The sequence below is a fragment of the Macrobrachium nipponense genome, chromosome 33 (assembly GCF_015104395.2).
Source record: "Macrobrachium nipponense isolate FS-2020 chromosome 33, ASM1510439v2, whole genome shotgun sequence".
Classification (NCBI taxonomy): domain Eukaryota; kingdom Metazoa; phylum Arthropoda; class Malacostraca; order Decapoda; family Palaemonidae; genus Macrobrachium; species Macrobrachium nipponense.
In genome coordinates, this window is record NC_087219.1 from 44,919,687 (window position 1) to 44,938,540 (window position 18,854).

General features: G+C 34.5%; 1 protein-coding gene across 3 annotated transcripts in view; it reads right to left on the minus strand.

Moving 5' to 3' along the window:
• Positions 1-18,854, minus strand: part of LOC135203139 (amyloid-beta-like protein) — a 71,167-nt gene that overhangs the window by 30,008 nt on the left and 22,305 nt on the right. For all 3 annotated transcript variants that reach the window (XM_064232808.1, XM_064232807.1, XM_064232806.1), the window contains one exon: positions 2,403-2,582. In XM_064232808.1, the coding sequence (XP_064088878.1) occupies positions 2,403-2,582 (180 nt within the window). The remainder of the gene's footprint in view (positions 1-2,402; positions 2,583-18,854) is intronic.

Consider the following 18,854-nt stretch of genomic DNA (forward strand, 5'->3'; position numbering starts at 1 on the left):
CTGGTGGCCACTTTTTTCTTGAGCTTGTTGACATGCTCTTTGAAAGTCTTTTTTCTTGAGCTTGTTGATATGCTCCTTGAAAGTCAGTGTTACCGAAAACAAAATTACTCTCCATTCCATAGGTTCAGTTTTTAAAATGACTGCACCCAGAAAACCAGTGTGTGTAGTACACCACAATTCTCACAAGATAAAATATTCTAAAGCATTCAGGATTTGCAAGTAAAATTACAATTAATCTGAGTCAGTTTTTCACATTTACCATAATGGAAACTATTTTTTTATTTGATTCTGACATTGACATTACTCTATAAATAGTATTAACCTATAAAAAAAAATATTTGATTCTGAGATTACTCTATAAATAGTATTAACCTATATACTATAAAAAAAGACTATGTCCCTATCTTTCCTATATTAAAATTTTCACTAAAAATGCCACAAAGTCGGCTTAAACCATACAAGGACACTTACAAAAGCTGTCCTCTTGTGGTAGTGTGGGTTTGTTTTTTGTAAGGCAATGTCTTTGTTGGGAAAAGTTTAATGGGTTTGCAAACAAGTTTACGTATATGGAAAAGTTTAATATTGATTTATTTTTAAAAGTAAATTATTTTGCTTACCTTTACTTTATTGTATGATTACTTTTTTGTTGTTTGAATTTTATTTTATTTGTTTTTTTTATAGGTGTGGAACTTCCCCCTACTATGAATTTAGCCTAATAAGCCTTGAAAGTGACTGTGATTTGAAGTAGAGCCTAGTTGGCAAGTGTAATCAAGAGAATTGTTGTATATATAAAAGTAGGCAAATAAAGGTTTATATAATTGAAGTTATTGTCCCTGTTGTGTGGTTAGTACATCGATTACTTGAACCCTATTAATGTTGTGATAATGTACTAGTCCCTGGTGTTAAAGGGCAAGATACAGAATTCAGTGTAGACATATATTGTTGGATTGAATCCCTGGTAAAGAGGTATTGCTGGTAACTAAAATATACTTCTTGTTACAGAGGACAATATCGATTATTTCTGTTGATATGCATCTAGTTTTTTTGGTTGGATTAAAGACCCTAATGTTGTAAAGAGGCAAATTATATCTTAATATAATTTTTGAATACATTGACGTACTATTTTTTTATATTGCTTTGCAGTTACAGGGTAATCTTTTTGATATGCAAATTAATTCTAGTTTAGATTGGTTTTGTAGATTAAGTAGTTTTAGAAAGATGTGCGCTTGAGTGTGTATGTGGTGTGAAAGTGGTATATTTTTCATGAAAATAGTTTTTTTTTTGTACATGCATACATACATACTACTATACTATACTATACTATACTATACTATACTATACTATACTATATACTATACTATCTATACTATATATATATATATATATATTATATATATATATATATATATATATATATGTATGTTATATGCTCTGATTTTGGTGACCTTGTGCTGAAAAGGGACCAAAATCCCTTTGTTTGTTTGCAGTAATAGTTCTAGAATAAATATAGCATTAAGGAAAACTTTGTCTGAATAACCTTACATATTTTCACTTGACACCATCTGCCCATTATATTTTACTTTACTTGTTAATCTAGCCAATCTAGCCACAACATTCCCAGACATATATATTCAATACTGCTTTTCTATCTACTGAGGAAGCATCAAACTTCCATTCTTCCTTCCTCTTTAATCACAGAAACAATGTACACGCTGGGCAATGTCTTTTGCCTTCCACATTAAAATGCATCTTATATTCTGATTCAACTGAAACATTATGTAGTACTAACTACTCAAATATAACTAAGTAGAAGTCAAATGAAAAGGAAATTAACATTTTGGACAAGTTCTTTAGGTAGTTCTAATATGAATGACAAAAAGTAAAGGTAGTTCTAATATGAATGACAAAAAATAAAGGTAGTTCTAATATGAATGACATACAATAATTGGACCAAAGTAACATAACAAATGAAGCAATCTCAACACAAAGGTAATTTAAACCCAAACTTACAAGCAACTCCAAGTAAAGCTGACTAACACTTCTGCATAGGACTTACCACTGCTTGGTTACCTCAAGCCTCAGAAAAGACAGAAGCCCGCAAATTACAATCACCCCCAGGGAGTACTACACATTTTCAGGTTTTCCAGAGTAAGCTCAAATTGTGTGAATTATCTTTTAAGATTCTAAACAGGTCCCTATGAGATCTACAACGCTTTCTCATTTACTTTACATCAGCAGATCAATGGTCATCACAAACTATATACATACAACTGTTAACTGCTCTGAGAGAGAGAGAGAGAGACAGAGACAGAGAGAGAGAGAGAGAGAGAGATGTGTTTCATTTCAAACACAGCTGATCCTCCAATGTTGCATCTGTCATAGAAAAAGACTGAATAACTAACCTGTTTGCAGTATCGTAGGATATCAACCTTATCCTTCAAGCACGTGACTTTGGAGTTGCTATCAGTGACCCATCTGCCAGTCTCTGACATGTATTGGGCATGATACTGCGACCGCCCAATACACATCATTGCCACCTGGGGTTCGAACCTCGGTCCCGCTTCGCCACCTGAGACGCCGCTCTGCAATGAAAAAAGAAATTTTGAAATTTATGATGAAAACAACCTTAATTTAAGTGCCTACGAAAAACTGAGAGTCTATCCGCTTCTAAGAGGCACATATAAAACCTCAACTATAATAAGTTCTATGCCGAGGATTCATGCTCTAATACACCAAAATCTTGGATTTTGTAGTTGAAGAGTTATCATGAAAAACAATGCAACAAAATTAAAACAAGAAGTAACAAACACTATTAAATGGATAACAATATATACAATATATACAGAAGTCTTCTGCACAGGAAATAAGAATGTCTTTATGTAAGGAATTAAAATTGCATGAAACCATGTAACAAAAATTTAATTAAATGAAAATACTCAAATATCAGAGAAAATATTAAAGACCCATTTTTTACATAATTTTACAATAAAATTCCATGCTGTAGTTCACCCACCATATTCAAAGGATTTACAGCAATTAAAATTCACTATATAACAATCCATAAAAAAAACTATTCAACGCTCAGCACTCCATACTTTTACTCGAGAGATCAGTTTTTATATGCCACATCAAGCTCTGAAGCTCCAGGATAAAGGTCAAATCACAGCCATTCATCGAGCTTGATACTCAGTTATATTAACATGTTTAAACCGAGTCTCCTGGAACTAGATATTGAAGCAATACGGCATTCTGTATAGCTATTTATTCATTTTATTTAAACATTGTAACTGAAAATCTAATTATAATGTTAATGAAAACATTGTAACTGAAAATCTAATTAGTATACTGTTAATGAGAAATAAAAGGATTTAAAGTTACAAATCCAAAAATGTAGTTCACTGCATACAGACAAGTAGTTTTTCCAAACAAAGTTCACTGCATACAAACAAGTGGTATTTCCAGATAAAAAAGCCCCATAACAAAACTTTAAAATGATAAGTTTTGCAAATTCAGTGAGCACCATCACTGCTGTCAATAATTAAAATTAGCTTCCATTTGATCACCTCTGATGAACTTCCACAACACAGCAGAGGCCACTCATTGATAGAACCTATCATCTTTATGGGAGTAAGTGATGAGCCAAAACACCTTACTTTCTTTTAATATCATACTGTTAATGATGTATAATTAAGCTAAGAGCCTCTACCATTCTCTTGTGCCATTTAGTTTTAAAATAAGAAAATCTGTTCCTCATCCTAAGTTTCCTGATTTGTGTTTCAGGAGGTTCGTGTTTCTCTAATAATTATTGGGAGATCTGTCTTCCTATAAAATGAAAACTATTAAGTTTTAACCTAAAAAGGGTGGGAGCAATATCACCAGGAGATGGAAAAGAACTGCCTTTGCCTAACATCTATACTGTACTGTACTGTACTCTCATACTCTCTTACCAGGAACAAATCCACACTACACCGATTTGCTCATCTACAGCTCATGGCTACAAAGGAAAATCAATACATACTGCGGTAAATGTGAAGATTCTATACCACCAATACAAATACAGTATTTAAACAATCAATATATACTGAACTTTAATAATTAGCATTGAGAAAATACATGCAAGTAATGTTTGCGTAATAACCAAATCAAACCAAGCACATATAAACAAACACAGCAACTGCCCTTTATTATTCAATTCAATTAGGTCATCTCTAAGGAAATCAATAACAGTACACGTTCATTCATTTGGTAAAAAACAAACCAGACTGCCTCAGTCTATTTTTCAGCAACTTTACACAAATAAATAAAAATACATATAGTGAATACATACAGATGCATTATTTTACACCAATTTAATAGAGCCGTTCCTTACTCCAAAAACATCATCAATTGAATTACCATTATTTTTGGAGTTTTAGCTTAACCAGTTATAAAAATTGTTCAACCAAACCACAAAGAAAGTTTTTGGTCGTTACCCCCACCAGCCTAAGTCTTTACTAAAACATCCTTACTAAACAACAACTGTGCTTTATCCTTAAACTGACAGAATGCCTTTGTCTAACCAATGCTTGAGAGATAAGGAAAAATAAAATAGCACATAACTTTTGCTTGGTAAAAGATGGAAAGTTGAAGCAATGCGGAAAATCAAAGTATAAAGAGGCCTTGTAGCAAGGGGGCAAGGAGTCGTCAAACCCAGAAATCCTGAGACAACTACAACAAACCCAAAAACCCTGAGACAACTAATTTCCAACTACGTAGAACATAAATCACTTCACGGATTGCCTTTACACATATGGTACCCATGGCATAAGCTGTCAATAAACTTCACTATCATAACCCTGTTACTACAAATACTACTATGACAACTACAGATGCCACAGACTTTCTAAATATGAAGATTTTTCTTTCAGTGAAAGTGGTTTGTTGCTCTATTACAGAAGCATTTTGTCTTGCAAGCCTTACAAGAACAAGTGTTACAAATATACCAAAATATTTTTCAAGATATTTTCAAAATCAAAAGTTTGTTATATTTTTAAAGTCAAAAGTTTGTAAACAGATATTTGATATTTTTAAAAAATCTCCCAAGTTTATTTTTACTCTCACAAAACTAAGATCCACATAGACATGTGGTTGAAAAGAGCCCACTTATCTGAAGTATCCATTCACATTTTTCAAGGACAAGCCCTAAGGCAGAGCCTGTCTTCCTCCAGCCTTCAACACATCTGAGCTACCACCTGAATGATTACATGAACTGATAAGAAATATGCTGAAAAGCTGAACTTATCTAAAAATCCAATTAGACACTGCTATTGAGAGAGAGAGAGAGAGAGAGAGAGAGAGAGAGAGAGAGAGAGAGAGAGAGAGAGAGAGAGAGAGAGAGAATCCTAATACTATTAATGACGTGAGAGAAGTGTACAATATAAGACAAAACATTCAAATAATCTCTACTGATCATGTAAAAATTGAATTGTTGGGTATCTTATAAATGGAGTCCAATGAATCTTTGTCTTTAATAAGAAAAATATAAGGATAGTCAACTTTAAGGTCCTGACCCAACCCAAACTTGGAAAAAGTGGAAAGGCCTGACCCAATGAAAAATTAAAATCCTGCCTCTAAAAATCAACTACTGGAATAAGACCATAAAATATAAGCGACTGCAATTCAGTACATCCTTAATCTATATTCTGACGCTACATAGCTTCATGCACCACTGCAACTTTTCTAGGAACATAATTAACACCCGCTTATTGGATCAAGTCTTGTGCTGCAATGCTGTGCTTATACCAAGGCTAATTACTCTTCACCATTGAACAAAGGCCATAGTTAAGGTACAACAAAAGAAGTAGAGAAAGGATCATGCATATCTTTTCTCATGTGAAGACACTAGACAAGCCACTTTCTAACCCTAAACATCCCAGATGAACATCAAAAGGAAGTACTGAAATATAACAAGAAAATAATGGAATTAATTCCCAGGCATATAAAAATAATTTATCCAAGAGTTGAGCGACTTTTAATTTCCATTTCTACGTACGTCATCCTAAAAAGTATAAGCCAGCATGACATTGGTTAACCTAATGTGGTTTGCTTCTATCACCTGCTTCTCATAAGTTAAACCAGTTCAGCCTTTAAACAAAAACTATAAACATGAAATTATCATAACCTGAAACACATACATTGATTAAGGACCAACATTTCAGGCTAGTAACAGAAGCAATGAAATGGATGGAAGAATAAAACACCCAAGAAAGAAAAAAAGATTTACATAAAATACGAGAAACTAGGGAATGAGAGAAATGGGAGGAGGGGGAAAGGAGAGGATAAGAGGGGGGAGGAAGGGTGAGGCAGTGTGTGTGTGTGGTGTGGCTGGGACATAACTAGGGCCACCCTGAGTCACCCTTGTGCTGTTATTGATCTTTGGAGCCACCCGAGGTTCTCTTGCTACTGTTGCTGTTCTTCTTTTTTTTCTTTTTCTTTTTAAAGAAATCAATATCTCTCTTTAATGGCTCCCCCTCTAGACACCTTCATTTCTCTTCTTAGACTTTCAATGAGGAAATAAGAGTAACAGCACTTCCTTTCTTTTTTCTTTCTCTTCGTCCTCACCATACTACCACACCTACAAAGGCAACCTAACTGGGGAAGAGACCCCAGCAAACTCGAACTCCTTTATTGTTGCTGTCAGATATTGATGTTTGACAACATGAGCCCTGACTTCATTGTTTCACCCATCTTCGTTGTTGTCTGTGCTCTCAACAGAAAAGCTTCATGTTACACAATGAGGAGTATTTGAATTCAGTGACCCTTAAAACTTCACTTACAGACCACAATGAAAGTCCATTTATATTTAAAACATAAAGAGCTTCACTTTAAAAGATTACAATCTTGTATAGTTATTACCTTGACAGAAAAAATGTGAAAAATGTCTATAGTTTATAGAGATTAATTGTTTTAAATCCTAATGAAACTTTAAAGTACAGTCTTCAAAATAAAAAATGTTGTTAATTACAGGGAAAGTTTTTTTTGCTTACCTAAAATTTAAAATGTAAAAAGTATCAACCCCAAATGCAAATAAAAATTTCCACAATAAACAAAAATCTGTGCATAAGTGCTCTTCCATTTTTTTATGATACTAAATACCACATGAGTAGCTAGTGAATGTATATATTCTTTACATATGCATGGATTTGTGTGCATGTGTCCAGAGGGGAGAGAGTCATCACTGCCATCATTCAACTACCAAATCAGGGATAAACTTCCATTACAAAAAACTGATTAATGTATTAAAGCCAAAAGCATTAAAACCATGATGCTAACATACACACAAAAGGTACCTCTGCAGCATATCTCCTTCTCTTAAGACAATGAGATACTAATCTCTAGCTTGCACATTCTCTGCTACTTCTGATTATTCAGGCCCTTCTATTTCATCACTTCTGCGACTCTGCTGACTAAGTCCTCCTCCTTCCACCCATGACTTCCTTTTTATATATATTTCCACTAATCTATCATCCTGCTGTACGTAACATTAAGACAAATCACTTCAGCAACAACTAAGGTACTAACATCATCTTTAATTTGTATTCAAAAACAAATTTCACTGCCAAAAAAGAAAGGTGACTAGCAATCCTTTCCTTGATAAATCTTTTCTTCCAAGCTTTTTAAGAGATCCTCTGTACTTATCCTAGCATTGGCTCTACTAATTTCTCATCCTCACAATAGCCTCAGTGCTTCAAGATACGTACATGTAAGAATACTTTCTAGGCCATCTTTTACTTTTCTATCTTCCCGAGTCTGACTTATACAAATACTCTCCTAACCATACTCACACAAACATTTACTCTTATAAACAATTACTCTAAAATTTACATCGGCCCCATAAACATATTTTTATAATAAAAGTTTATATAAAAAATAATATATATATATATATATATATATATATATATATATATATATATATATATATAATATATATATATATATATTATATATATATATATATATAAACACACACATAATTACCTAGGAATTAAATAGCTTTGACCATGTAATTACTAGGTAAGTACATACTATATATAAAATCTACTACAGCATTTGCTTTTACCATCAGCTTGAAACAAATCCTTCACAATACTATCCATTCTGAGGAGCTCCTGCTTATTTTACTCATTTGCAATGAACTTCTCTTACCATCAGCATAACAATTGCTCCCAAATGCCAGTATGAACCGACTGCCATAAAGCACTTCCATACAATGTACTATCTGAATTTTCTGCTTTCCTTACTCGCAATTACCTTCACAGCATTACCTTTAGCAATTACTTTATAAACTTTCGTCTTATATGCAAAACTGACTCATGTTTTAATTAATCGCTCCAACAATTCCAACTTCCATCTTTTGGTACCATACATTCAATAACCGTTTACAAGCTCCCGACACAGTTAAAATCTCTCCTTTTGCATTTATATTCCAAGTTCCACTGGCCTTTCTCTGCATTCCATTCTCTCTAGTATCATTTTTTTTTCCAAATTTGTTGATCAATCCACCCATTCATTTCATCAATTCTTGCCTCATTTTTTTGCCTCCATATTTGTCAATTCTTTGTTTTACTGTTTTTTCATTTATTTTCCCTTCATAAATGCCTGTACCATCAACCACTCCCTGCTTCCCTGAATGGCCTTTTTAATTCCCATCAACTCTTAAAATTTCTTTATGTAATTAGTAGTAGTGTATTTGTCATCCACCTTCTCCAAATCCACTATTCTCTCCTCTGTCAATCACATTCCCTTGCCTTAATTACATTAAATGTACAATTATAGCAACATTCTGAACCATTGCTCTCCTATTAAAACTATATGTATTATTGTAAGGCAAAGTTAAAACTACGTATGATTGTAAGGCAAAATTAAAACTACATATATGTATTATATTTTGTAACTTTTGCCTCAGTTAAGTTATGACTGGATATACCCTAACTACTTTCTTTTTTTACTCAATATTAAATCAATGGACTCTGCAAACATATGGCTAAACAGTCAATTTTCTTGTATTTTTATGGCAAAACAGCCAAATTTCTTATATTTTCAACCCTAAGTATGTTCTTAATAAACATTATCTTTTGATAATACACTTCTAACAGTCACACCCCCCATAACATACTTCTACAAAACATTCCATATTCTTATTCATACCATAGTTACAACTATACAATCTCTTTCCTTATTGCATACATCAGCATTTAACACTAAAACAACCACTATCTCCTTCAATTTAACTGTACAAATGCATATGTATGTTCTAGGTAATTAGATATTCTTCAAAGCTCTATTACATTTACCTGTAACTTTATTTTTATAGTACAATAAAAGTAGTTTTTGTGCTGCTGTTTTTTTTCTTAATTCCCATGATACACATTCGTGTGTAGTCCAGTACTGAGGGGCCAATGATAAGATACTCTTCAAATAAACAAATACACAACTGTAAATACATAAATTATAGATACAAAATTCATTTTTGAAAGTGGCTGTTGTATAAGAAATGTGACTCATAAAAAGAGAAGTATCACCAGTGACTTTAAAAAAAATAAAAAAAAATAAAAAAATAAACACTTTCCAGTAGAGGAGTATGGGCAATCAAACTTTATTTAAACCAGGTCTGGAAGAACATAAGAGGAAACCATCACCAAAGGCACCGACAAACCAAGCTCTTAAAGAGGGAGCCAATCATACAAAACACGAACGGAAAAAAATGAGCCAAAGCCAGATTTCTGAAAGAAGCGATTTAGTCAACCAAAATCTGAAAGCAATTAAAAGTTAACCAATTGACCAAAACCTGAAAGAAACAAAAGTTAACCAATCAACACAGACAAAAGGCACCTGGACATGTGGACATAAGACTCATGAATAACAGATGTCATTTTACACTAAAACCCCAATAAACAATTTTTGCTGCAGAGAACAAGCTTTAGCCATTTTCTTTCTTTCCTGTCCAAATCAACTTAATTACTTTCCACGCACAAAAGTCAGTAAACATCTGACTTTCCAATTTATTCCACTCCAATTGGTTCCCCCTTCTAACCCTTCACCAACTTTTTATAAAGCACCCATTCCCTTTCCTTCTCCATCCGTGACACTGCTTTCATCTTGACATTTACAAATTACGAGCCTTCTGTTAGAAACCTCTTTTGATTATCCAAATCATTCATGTTATTATAAGATTTTTAATGAATTTTCCTAACTATCCCTGGCTATTTCTAAACTGTGTATTCTGTATGTATTAAAATTTCTTATTGTAACTTTGTAAAAGATTACATATTCTATTTTACTGTATTCAGCAAAAAAAAAAAAGAAAAAAAAAAAGACTAAACCTTAATTGAACTGAACGAGTACACTGATCCGTAAGACCTATTAATACTGTATCCAATCTCTGGAGTATGAATAAAAATATGATTCATTCAATATCATGCTCTGTGTGATATTCATCAATATCATGCTTTGTGTGATATTCATTGTAACATAAAAAGTTGTCCTGTAAATATATAACAAGTGCAGAATTGCAAAGACTAAGCAAAGTTGGTGTGACAAACATACACAGATACATGAATACACATACACACACACTAAAGTTTTACCAAAAACATTTTAGATTTTCTACAACTTGAAACAAGGAAATATTTTCAATTCTGGAAAACTATTTTCTGCCAAAATACTGCCACAGGGAAAATTCCACTGGTTGTCACTGGAATACGAGAATAACTCGAAGGATTACAGAATCTATTGTTTAGCAATATAATCCAAACCACACAGGCATGAAGCAACTACAGAACTCCACACACAGTAATACCTAAAATCATTGGCAATAGTATTGTTTTAGAAAACCGTAATCCCCACATGCCGTAATGCCTAACAGAACTTCATACCTTTATTAATTTACATATGATCCACTCTCTCCCCATCAATAAATACACACCCTACAGAGTATATATTTAGATGGTATTCAAAAACATTTTCACAGCATACACATTCTTACACCATAAAACCACACAGCAAACAAAAATGAAAGGCATGATGTACCATACCAGAAACTCCCACTCAAAAGATCTACAGCAATTTATTACAAAGTCAAAATTTCTTATTACACTACTAATTTTAGAACTAATTTACCAAATACCCCAAAAATTGGGTGCTACGACAAAGTTTTCTTTTTCCTTCTCTTTATCAGTAAAAATTCAGTTATCTTGATGCAATTTCAGTTATTGTTTTACTGAACTGACGAGGAGGACCAATCTCATCTCAGTGGCAATTTTCTCCTTGGTTTTAATAATCAATCTACTTTTAAGAAGTGATCAGGTCCTTCCATCCTGTTATTTTTCTTTCATTCTTTGTCTTCTTTACTTTAGCCCTGAAAAGTTCGTTCCAAATCTTTACATTTGGTATCACAAACTTACATTCAGTATCGGAGACCTGATGGTTTCTCGTTTCACAATTTCTGTGTCCTCATCAGAAGGACGACTTTCTGCTTTCTCCTGTAAGGGCAGCCAGGTTGAATCTTCAACACACGAAAGAAGGCTGATCTCTGTACTCTTAAACTCTTCATTCACACAGGCAAACATAGGAAACAGGTATCCAACAGGGTCCTCCTCAGGATAAAGTCACAACTTCCTGTTATAAAGCCACAACCTTTTCATAACTAGCAGAAGATTTCCTTCTGATCTTTCTTGTACTTAATTCCTCACTTTGGGAACTTCTGATGCTTCAACTGGATGGTCCTTTCATCCTGCCTCGATTATAAATTGCTATCAACCATAGTGTAAATGGCCTCTTTCCTTCCACTAATTCTTAGACTTTAAACTCTAAGGGTACATGGCAAATAAGTACGTAAAGCTAAAGCATCATATGTAGGTCTAGTCATGCACAGTACAGGCCTCTAAATGTTAACCGATACAAGTTGGTGTGACTGAAATTTCAGCATGTGGATGTAAGGCAGCATATAATTAATGTACAGTTACTGAAATGTGTTTTGTAATAAAAACAATATATACTGTACTTGTGGGTTCAACTACCAGTCTCTCAGGTGCTCGAAAAGTACTGAGTAAAGATTTTTTAGGAATATTTATCTTGGAGGCACTATGACAGTTTCTGGAAATTATCATCTTCCACAGTATAAAAATCACTTTAAATGGTGGTGACAGAATCTATGAAAACTTTCAACTAAATTAAAAAACCAATGAAATAACAACTCGATACAATAATGAATACTCACAAGAATGAGAAGACAGCACTATTGAATTTACATTGCATACTATGCAAAAATGAAAATCACTGAAGAAATCTTCAGACCCAACACTAAAATAGTCATAACTTACATCCTTCACACTGCTTATGTAATATGTAACACCAAATATATTTAAAACTGTAACGCCAATCTCTTATAGCCAAAATAACAAAAATTCTTAAGCAAAGGATACTAAGGCATATAATCAAACAATTAAAGTAACTTAGCACATAAACTCACTTTGAAGTAACATTAACTAACTGTAAGCAATACTAGAAGTATAAGTCCCATTCCAAAAGCAATACTAGAAATACTAAGTCCCATTCCAAAGGCACACAATTTCCTCGAAGTACTCTCTTTGGAACAGGAAGATGTCAAAAGAAAAATTATAACAATTTAGCAACAAAGATCACACAGCAAATCAGAAAAACAAACTATACTTCTTCCTCGATTCATTAGACCAAATTACTGTATGTTACTTAGAAAGAAATATGTTAAGTAAAGCAACAGGATTCCACTAAACAAGGCCTACATACACACAATTGTCTCCAAAATTCCTAAATGATATCTATCATACGTGAGCCAGCATATCTGTGCATGTCACTAATATAGAGACCATTACTCTTGCTGAAGAGTCAAGGTATATTTTTTTGAGCAGCCCACTAACTTCAGGGGAATTAAAAAACAAACCATTAACAGCATAGCCTGAGTACAAACCTCTTTATGCAAAGAGAAGAAACAACACAATACTTCTGATAATTAGCATATAGCCAACCTACTTAAGTAAAACAAAGCCTTCTGTTATCATAGCCTTGACAATGGGCTACACTGATCTTAAACCCACAATAAATCCAAAATAAAAAGAGAAGTGAGAACAAAATTAATCCATTATACACATAATCTTATATGCTTTGCAGCATGTTAATCAAATTGCACACTCCCTGACCTTTACCAAAGTATTACATAAGAACTCATGAACTACATCTGATCATTGAAGTTACAGTTAATTCATTTTCTATACTAAAACTGAATTCATTTTCTATATGATCCTTCACACTGCAATACGTACATGGAATTGCACATGAATATGAGAATTCATTGCCAAACTGCAACAACACAGAAAACCAGACTAGTACTATGTATATGCAACTAATTTTTCCATTTTTAATTTGTGTTTACGCATACAAGAACAGTTTAGATATAGATTTACCTTGAATCTTAAATTCCTCCACTTTCCTAAAATCGTTCACCGAAACCTGGATACTGTCACACATTCAAATACAATTTCAGCAAAAACATTATGGTACAGTGATAAACCCATAAAAGCTTAACATACCAACACACCCATGAACAATTCATACCAACTGCACTACCACCCCACCTGCCAATAAAACTGAAAAAACAACGCTGACATAGATCTGATGAAATCTTGATAGCACGACTGTGTAAATCTACAATCCCTGGACGTATCTAAGTGGTTTACTTTTCCTCTTCATAAAAATTCTAGATTTCTCTGCATGCTTTTAGCCCATGAACCCTCTTTCCTATAGATGGATGGATGTATGAGTTTTAGGGCAAAAGCCCAGGCACTGGGGCCAAAGAAGCCATTCAGCGCCGTAATGGAAAGTAAATAAATTACATTATAAATGAGTTAATAAGTGTATGAAGAAAATGGTTCACAGATATATTACCATATGACAAATGAATGAATTAAAGAAGAAAATGCTTAATAAATAAATATATATCTCTATGATGTGAGATAAAAATAATTACTATATGTTATTAAAAATGTTTATAGACTTTAAAAAGGAGATGAGAGCAGAAATATCTGCTTCATCTCCCAAAATATCAAAGGGATTTACCCCTAAAATATCTCTCTCTGGTTAAAATATCTGGGGCAAGCAACCAGAACGTGCTCCACTGTTAGCATCTCGCCACTGCAAGCACACACTGGGAGGCTGCCCCCTTCTAAAATAAACTGATGGGTCAAATAAGTGTGCCTAATCCTCAGTCTGCTTAAAACTATTTCTGTTCGTCTATACTTTCTATTATTGGCAAGATGAGAAGTCCATCTTTCTTGCCATTTGCTTAAAATATAAGACCTAAAAGGACCTTTTAGATCTGTATGAGGCACTTTACTAAAAGCTGTTTCTGATGAGACACTGGCAGCTTTCGCTTTACTATCTACCATCTCGTTTCCACAAATCCACACATGTGAAGGGACCCAACAGAAAGAGACAGATTTACGCAAATAATACAAATGGAAGAGCGATTCCCGAACTTTTTGAACTAATGGATGGAAGCTATTGAATTTTTTAATAGCTTCTAAAGTGCTTTTGGAATCCAAGTAAATGACAAAATTAGTGTCGCTGCTTTGAAAAACTATATCCAGGGCAGAGACTATGGCTGTTAATTCTGCTGTGAATACAAATGCAAAGTCAGGTAGTTTAGCTGTACTACGTATACTATGCTGTATCACCCAGGATAACTACACAGCCAACACCACTACCTGACTTTGATCCATCCGTATATATTTTTGTCACATTAGTATGGACAGTTTCGTGCTCCAAGAATTTTCCCTAATCTCTTCCTCAGGACAGTCTTTTTTTGTTATATGCTTTTTTGCACACGGATGCTTCAGGAATAAGCCATGGAGGATACACAAGATGTTTTACTTCCCTGACTTTCTGGGATTTAAGATTATTACCCGTAACATCTTCATTTAGTCTAACTTGGAATGGTCTAGAGGCTCTTATACCAGGAAAGACCCATGAGTCTGCTTCCCTCAGCACCTGGAAGTTGGGATTTTTGGGAGCACTTTAATTCTAGCCATGTACCTTAATTCTAGTTCTTGCTTTCTCAGACCAAGGGGAAGTTGGTTAGTATCAACATATATGCTTTCAACAGGTGAAGTTCTAAAAGCCCCCGAGCATATTCTCAGCCCCATATTGTGTACAACGTCCAGTTCCTTCAGCCTTGGTTTTACAAGCTGAGGAATAAATCTGACAGTCATAGTCTAGCTTGGATCGACACAACGAGTCATATAGTCTCAGCAGGAATTTTTTATCAGCTCCCCAACTAAATCCAGAAACAACCTTTAAAATATTCAGAGATTGTTTAACCTTAATCTTTAAGGAATTTATGTGGCTGACCCATGTCAATTTCTCTTCATTTCCATAAGGAATGATAGATCCTTTTAAAATAAGTGTGGGAACCTCTTCCACACGCTGGCACCTAGTAAATCTAACAGAAACTGTTTTAGACGAGGAGAATTTAAAACCATTCTCATCAGCCCACTTTGTAATAGCATTAACAGACCTTTGCAAATGTTTACATACTGACGAGGCATCATATCCTGTGCAGTATATTGCAAGATCATCAACAAAAAGCGAGCATTTAACAGGTGATGATATTTGTTGGACTATACTGTTTATTGCCACTGAAAAACTCTTTCCTATAAACCTCTTTCCTGAATGAGGTGGTTTTATCAATCCTTCAAGGCCCAGTCTATTCTCACCTTTTTCTTGTTTCAGTAACATCTATGATAGATATGACTGCCTGTTACATCAACCTTAGTGCAATAAGTATTATCACCCACCCAGAGTTTACCAATTATGGATCATGACCTTACATAAGTCATGTTTGGTTGCTGTCATCAGAAATTTGGGGAATCTCATCTGATGATCTTGACAATCATCCATAAACCCACCTAGGATAACAACCTCATTACGGCTTCAATTCTTTGTCCTCTATTTTTAATTAAAAAGCCACTCTATTACTCATGTAAGAGATGAAGCTTCTCATGTTCCTTTACCCATTTCTTATGCTCTAATCAGTTAACACCTAACTAAACTAGTTTATCTTTACGGCAATTACCTATTTCACCCTTCTGTTACACTCACTATCACACCTACTATAACGTCTTTTCCCCTTTAAACTTCTACTGAAACTTGAAAAATGTAGCAATGACTGGCCACTCATTTAATTCTTAATAAAAGATTACAATCCATAACTGTATGTATGTGATGACACATAGAAAGCATAAACCCTCTAAAAAATCCACACGAACAGCTGTTTTCCCAGGGTAAAAGATACTGTTCATGATAAATGTTGCAGCCTCATCAAACTAACATGGCGATTTCATATTGCATTTATCAAATTATTTATGACAGTGGTGATTTTGTTCAGTGTTCAACAAATTACTTATGACAAACTTGAAACAGAAATAGTTTGAATAATAATTATACAACTACATTCTTTGAAAATTTTCATTCATGTAAGTTACAGAATTTGGATTTCTTTGGGTTTGCCAACATAAAGCTAGGGTACACTAAGTAAACTGTGTTGGATAATCCTGGCAGGATTATCCAACACAGTTTTACTTCTTTTCATCAATATCTAACACACCACAGCTTGACTTGGTGCCACCAGAGCTGATGGTATAGATGATGTACATACTGTACTGTAACTATGCTTAATTTATGGACAAAAATTACCTACAGTACAGTGCTCAATCTGGCCTTCAATTCCATTTCAATCATATTTGGCCTTATTCCCATAGAGACAGATATCTAAGCCTCACTGAACCTGTAACAGTCATGATGCAGAAAGCCTCATTAGGCATAAGCTGTCCTCCTCATCAGTGCTACCTCCACTTCAGTTTCACTCTTTCGTAAGACCTGCCACAGTCAATGTCAGTTTTCCACAACAGCCTTTAGCCACAGTAGTGCTTCTATCTTACTAATTTTTCATAAAATAGCACTTTGTTTATTATCTTTTTTAACTGGATAATGTGGTTTATTTTTCTTTGCAAACTTTAAGTTCTTATCTTACGTACCTTAACTGTACTTTATTTATTTACCTTTCTCCAGTATATGTATGTTCATTTGGTAATTTCTGTTTTGTTGTTTCTATTAGAATATTTTTGGTCATGAGATTCAACTCATGGGGGGACATCATTCTTTCTCCCTTGAAATAAAGTGTTACCCACTGTTCACTTCCTTCATTTTCTATTTTATTTTGTTCTTGGTAACACGGTTTCTCTGATTACTGTTTAAATTAGTTTCAACCCATTTCACAACCTTTATGTTAAGCAGTGAATCTGAGGGGTATTTTATTAGCTTTAAGCAGTTGCTCTTGGTTTTTCTTGATGTCACTCTGTGTGAGACAGCAGGCAGTTAGGTTTCTGGACTGTCTGATGCAGCACCACAAACCCTGGCCTTACCTGAAGGTCATTTAATTTCCAAGATCATGTAGCCACTGAATTTCATCACTTACTTGCTCTTTTATTGTGATGTGGTCTTGTGAAATTCATCCTCCTCCTTACCATGAGATATTGAAATTGCAGTCAAGACATTCCTCTTTCTTGGAGCCAGATCCTCCAAACAGACTAACTTATGTGTACTTAATGAGCAGGGTGATAAAAAAAAGAAAAGTGTAAATAGTGGACCTATGCAATAAGCAGCTCCAGGATACTTCAAGGAGCATTATATGCATTATACTGAGACCTGAAAGGTAATGCGGAAAAGTTCTTTCATCTTTTTTGAATGTCGTCTCCTTCATATGAAGAACTTGTGAGCAAGTTGAAAGATGGAATTGGACTACAAGACACACTTATGAGATCATTCATTCCTCCTGAAGAAGCTGTAGTCCTGTCTGTAAGGTAATTACAGTTAAAAGTAAATGAAATAGCAATGTGTATTACTGCCGCACGAGAAAAAAACTGTTTGTCTGAACAGCTTCATAGACTTCTTCAGTATTTTAGACCACTCAGCACCACACAATGTAACAGTGCACGCATCAGGTGAATCTCTGCCGCACAGGATACATGTGAAGGATTTCATTAAAACTCATTGATTTCTATGCCGCACGATTTTTCCGTCCAGGGAAGAAGAGTATCAACTAAGGAAAGAGTGCACCTTACTACCAGGAGCTGAGACATGAGTTTTTCTATCCCTGGAGGTATTGATAGTGGCTGTTCAGGGAATCACTAAAGGAAGTCACACTAACAACATTACTCTGGAAAGTGCCCCAAGAATTAAGTGGTGTCATTGTTGTTCTACTCTTTGGTAGAACAACAATGTTTGCCTCTGACTGCAAGGCCTTCAAATAGTGCCCTCCAGCAGACCATCAGACCTACCACACCAAGAGATTTCCCCAGTTACTCTGGGACCTCCAACACCAAAGACACACACATAGGGGAAAAGGTTTGATGTTGCAAAGGACAGAGTTATGATGGTGGATTTGGATGAGATGAAAATCAAAGCCATTCAGGGTTTGTATGCTGAGGTTTCATTCTCAAAAGGTGCTTGATGGGGGTTTGCTGGATTTTAAATCAAAGGCGGCTTGGGTGGCCAAGTTGTGCTATGAGATGAAGACGGCACTTCACCATGGAGCACCGACATTCCAATAGTTAAATCTATTGCAATCACCTTAAAGAACATCAAGCTTTGCATGGAGGGGAAAGGGGTGAGTAGGTGTTATGATTGTCTCATGGAGGCCCAGCACTAATTTCTTTTCAGTCAACACTTGTGGGAGGTTCTAAAAGATTCAGTATAGTTCTTCACCAGCACATAGCCCATCA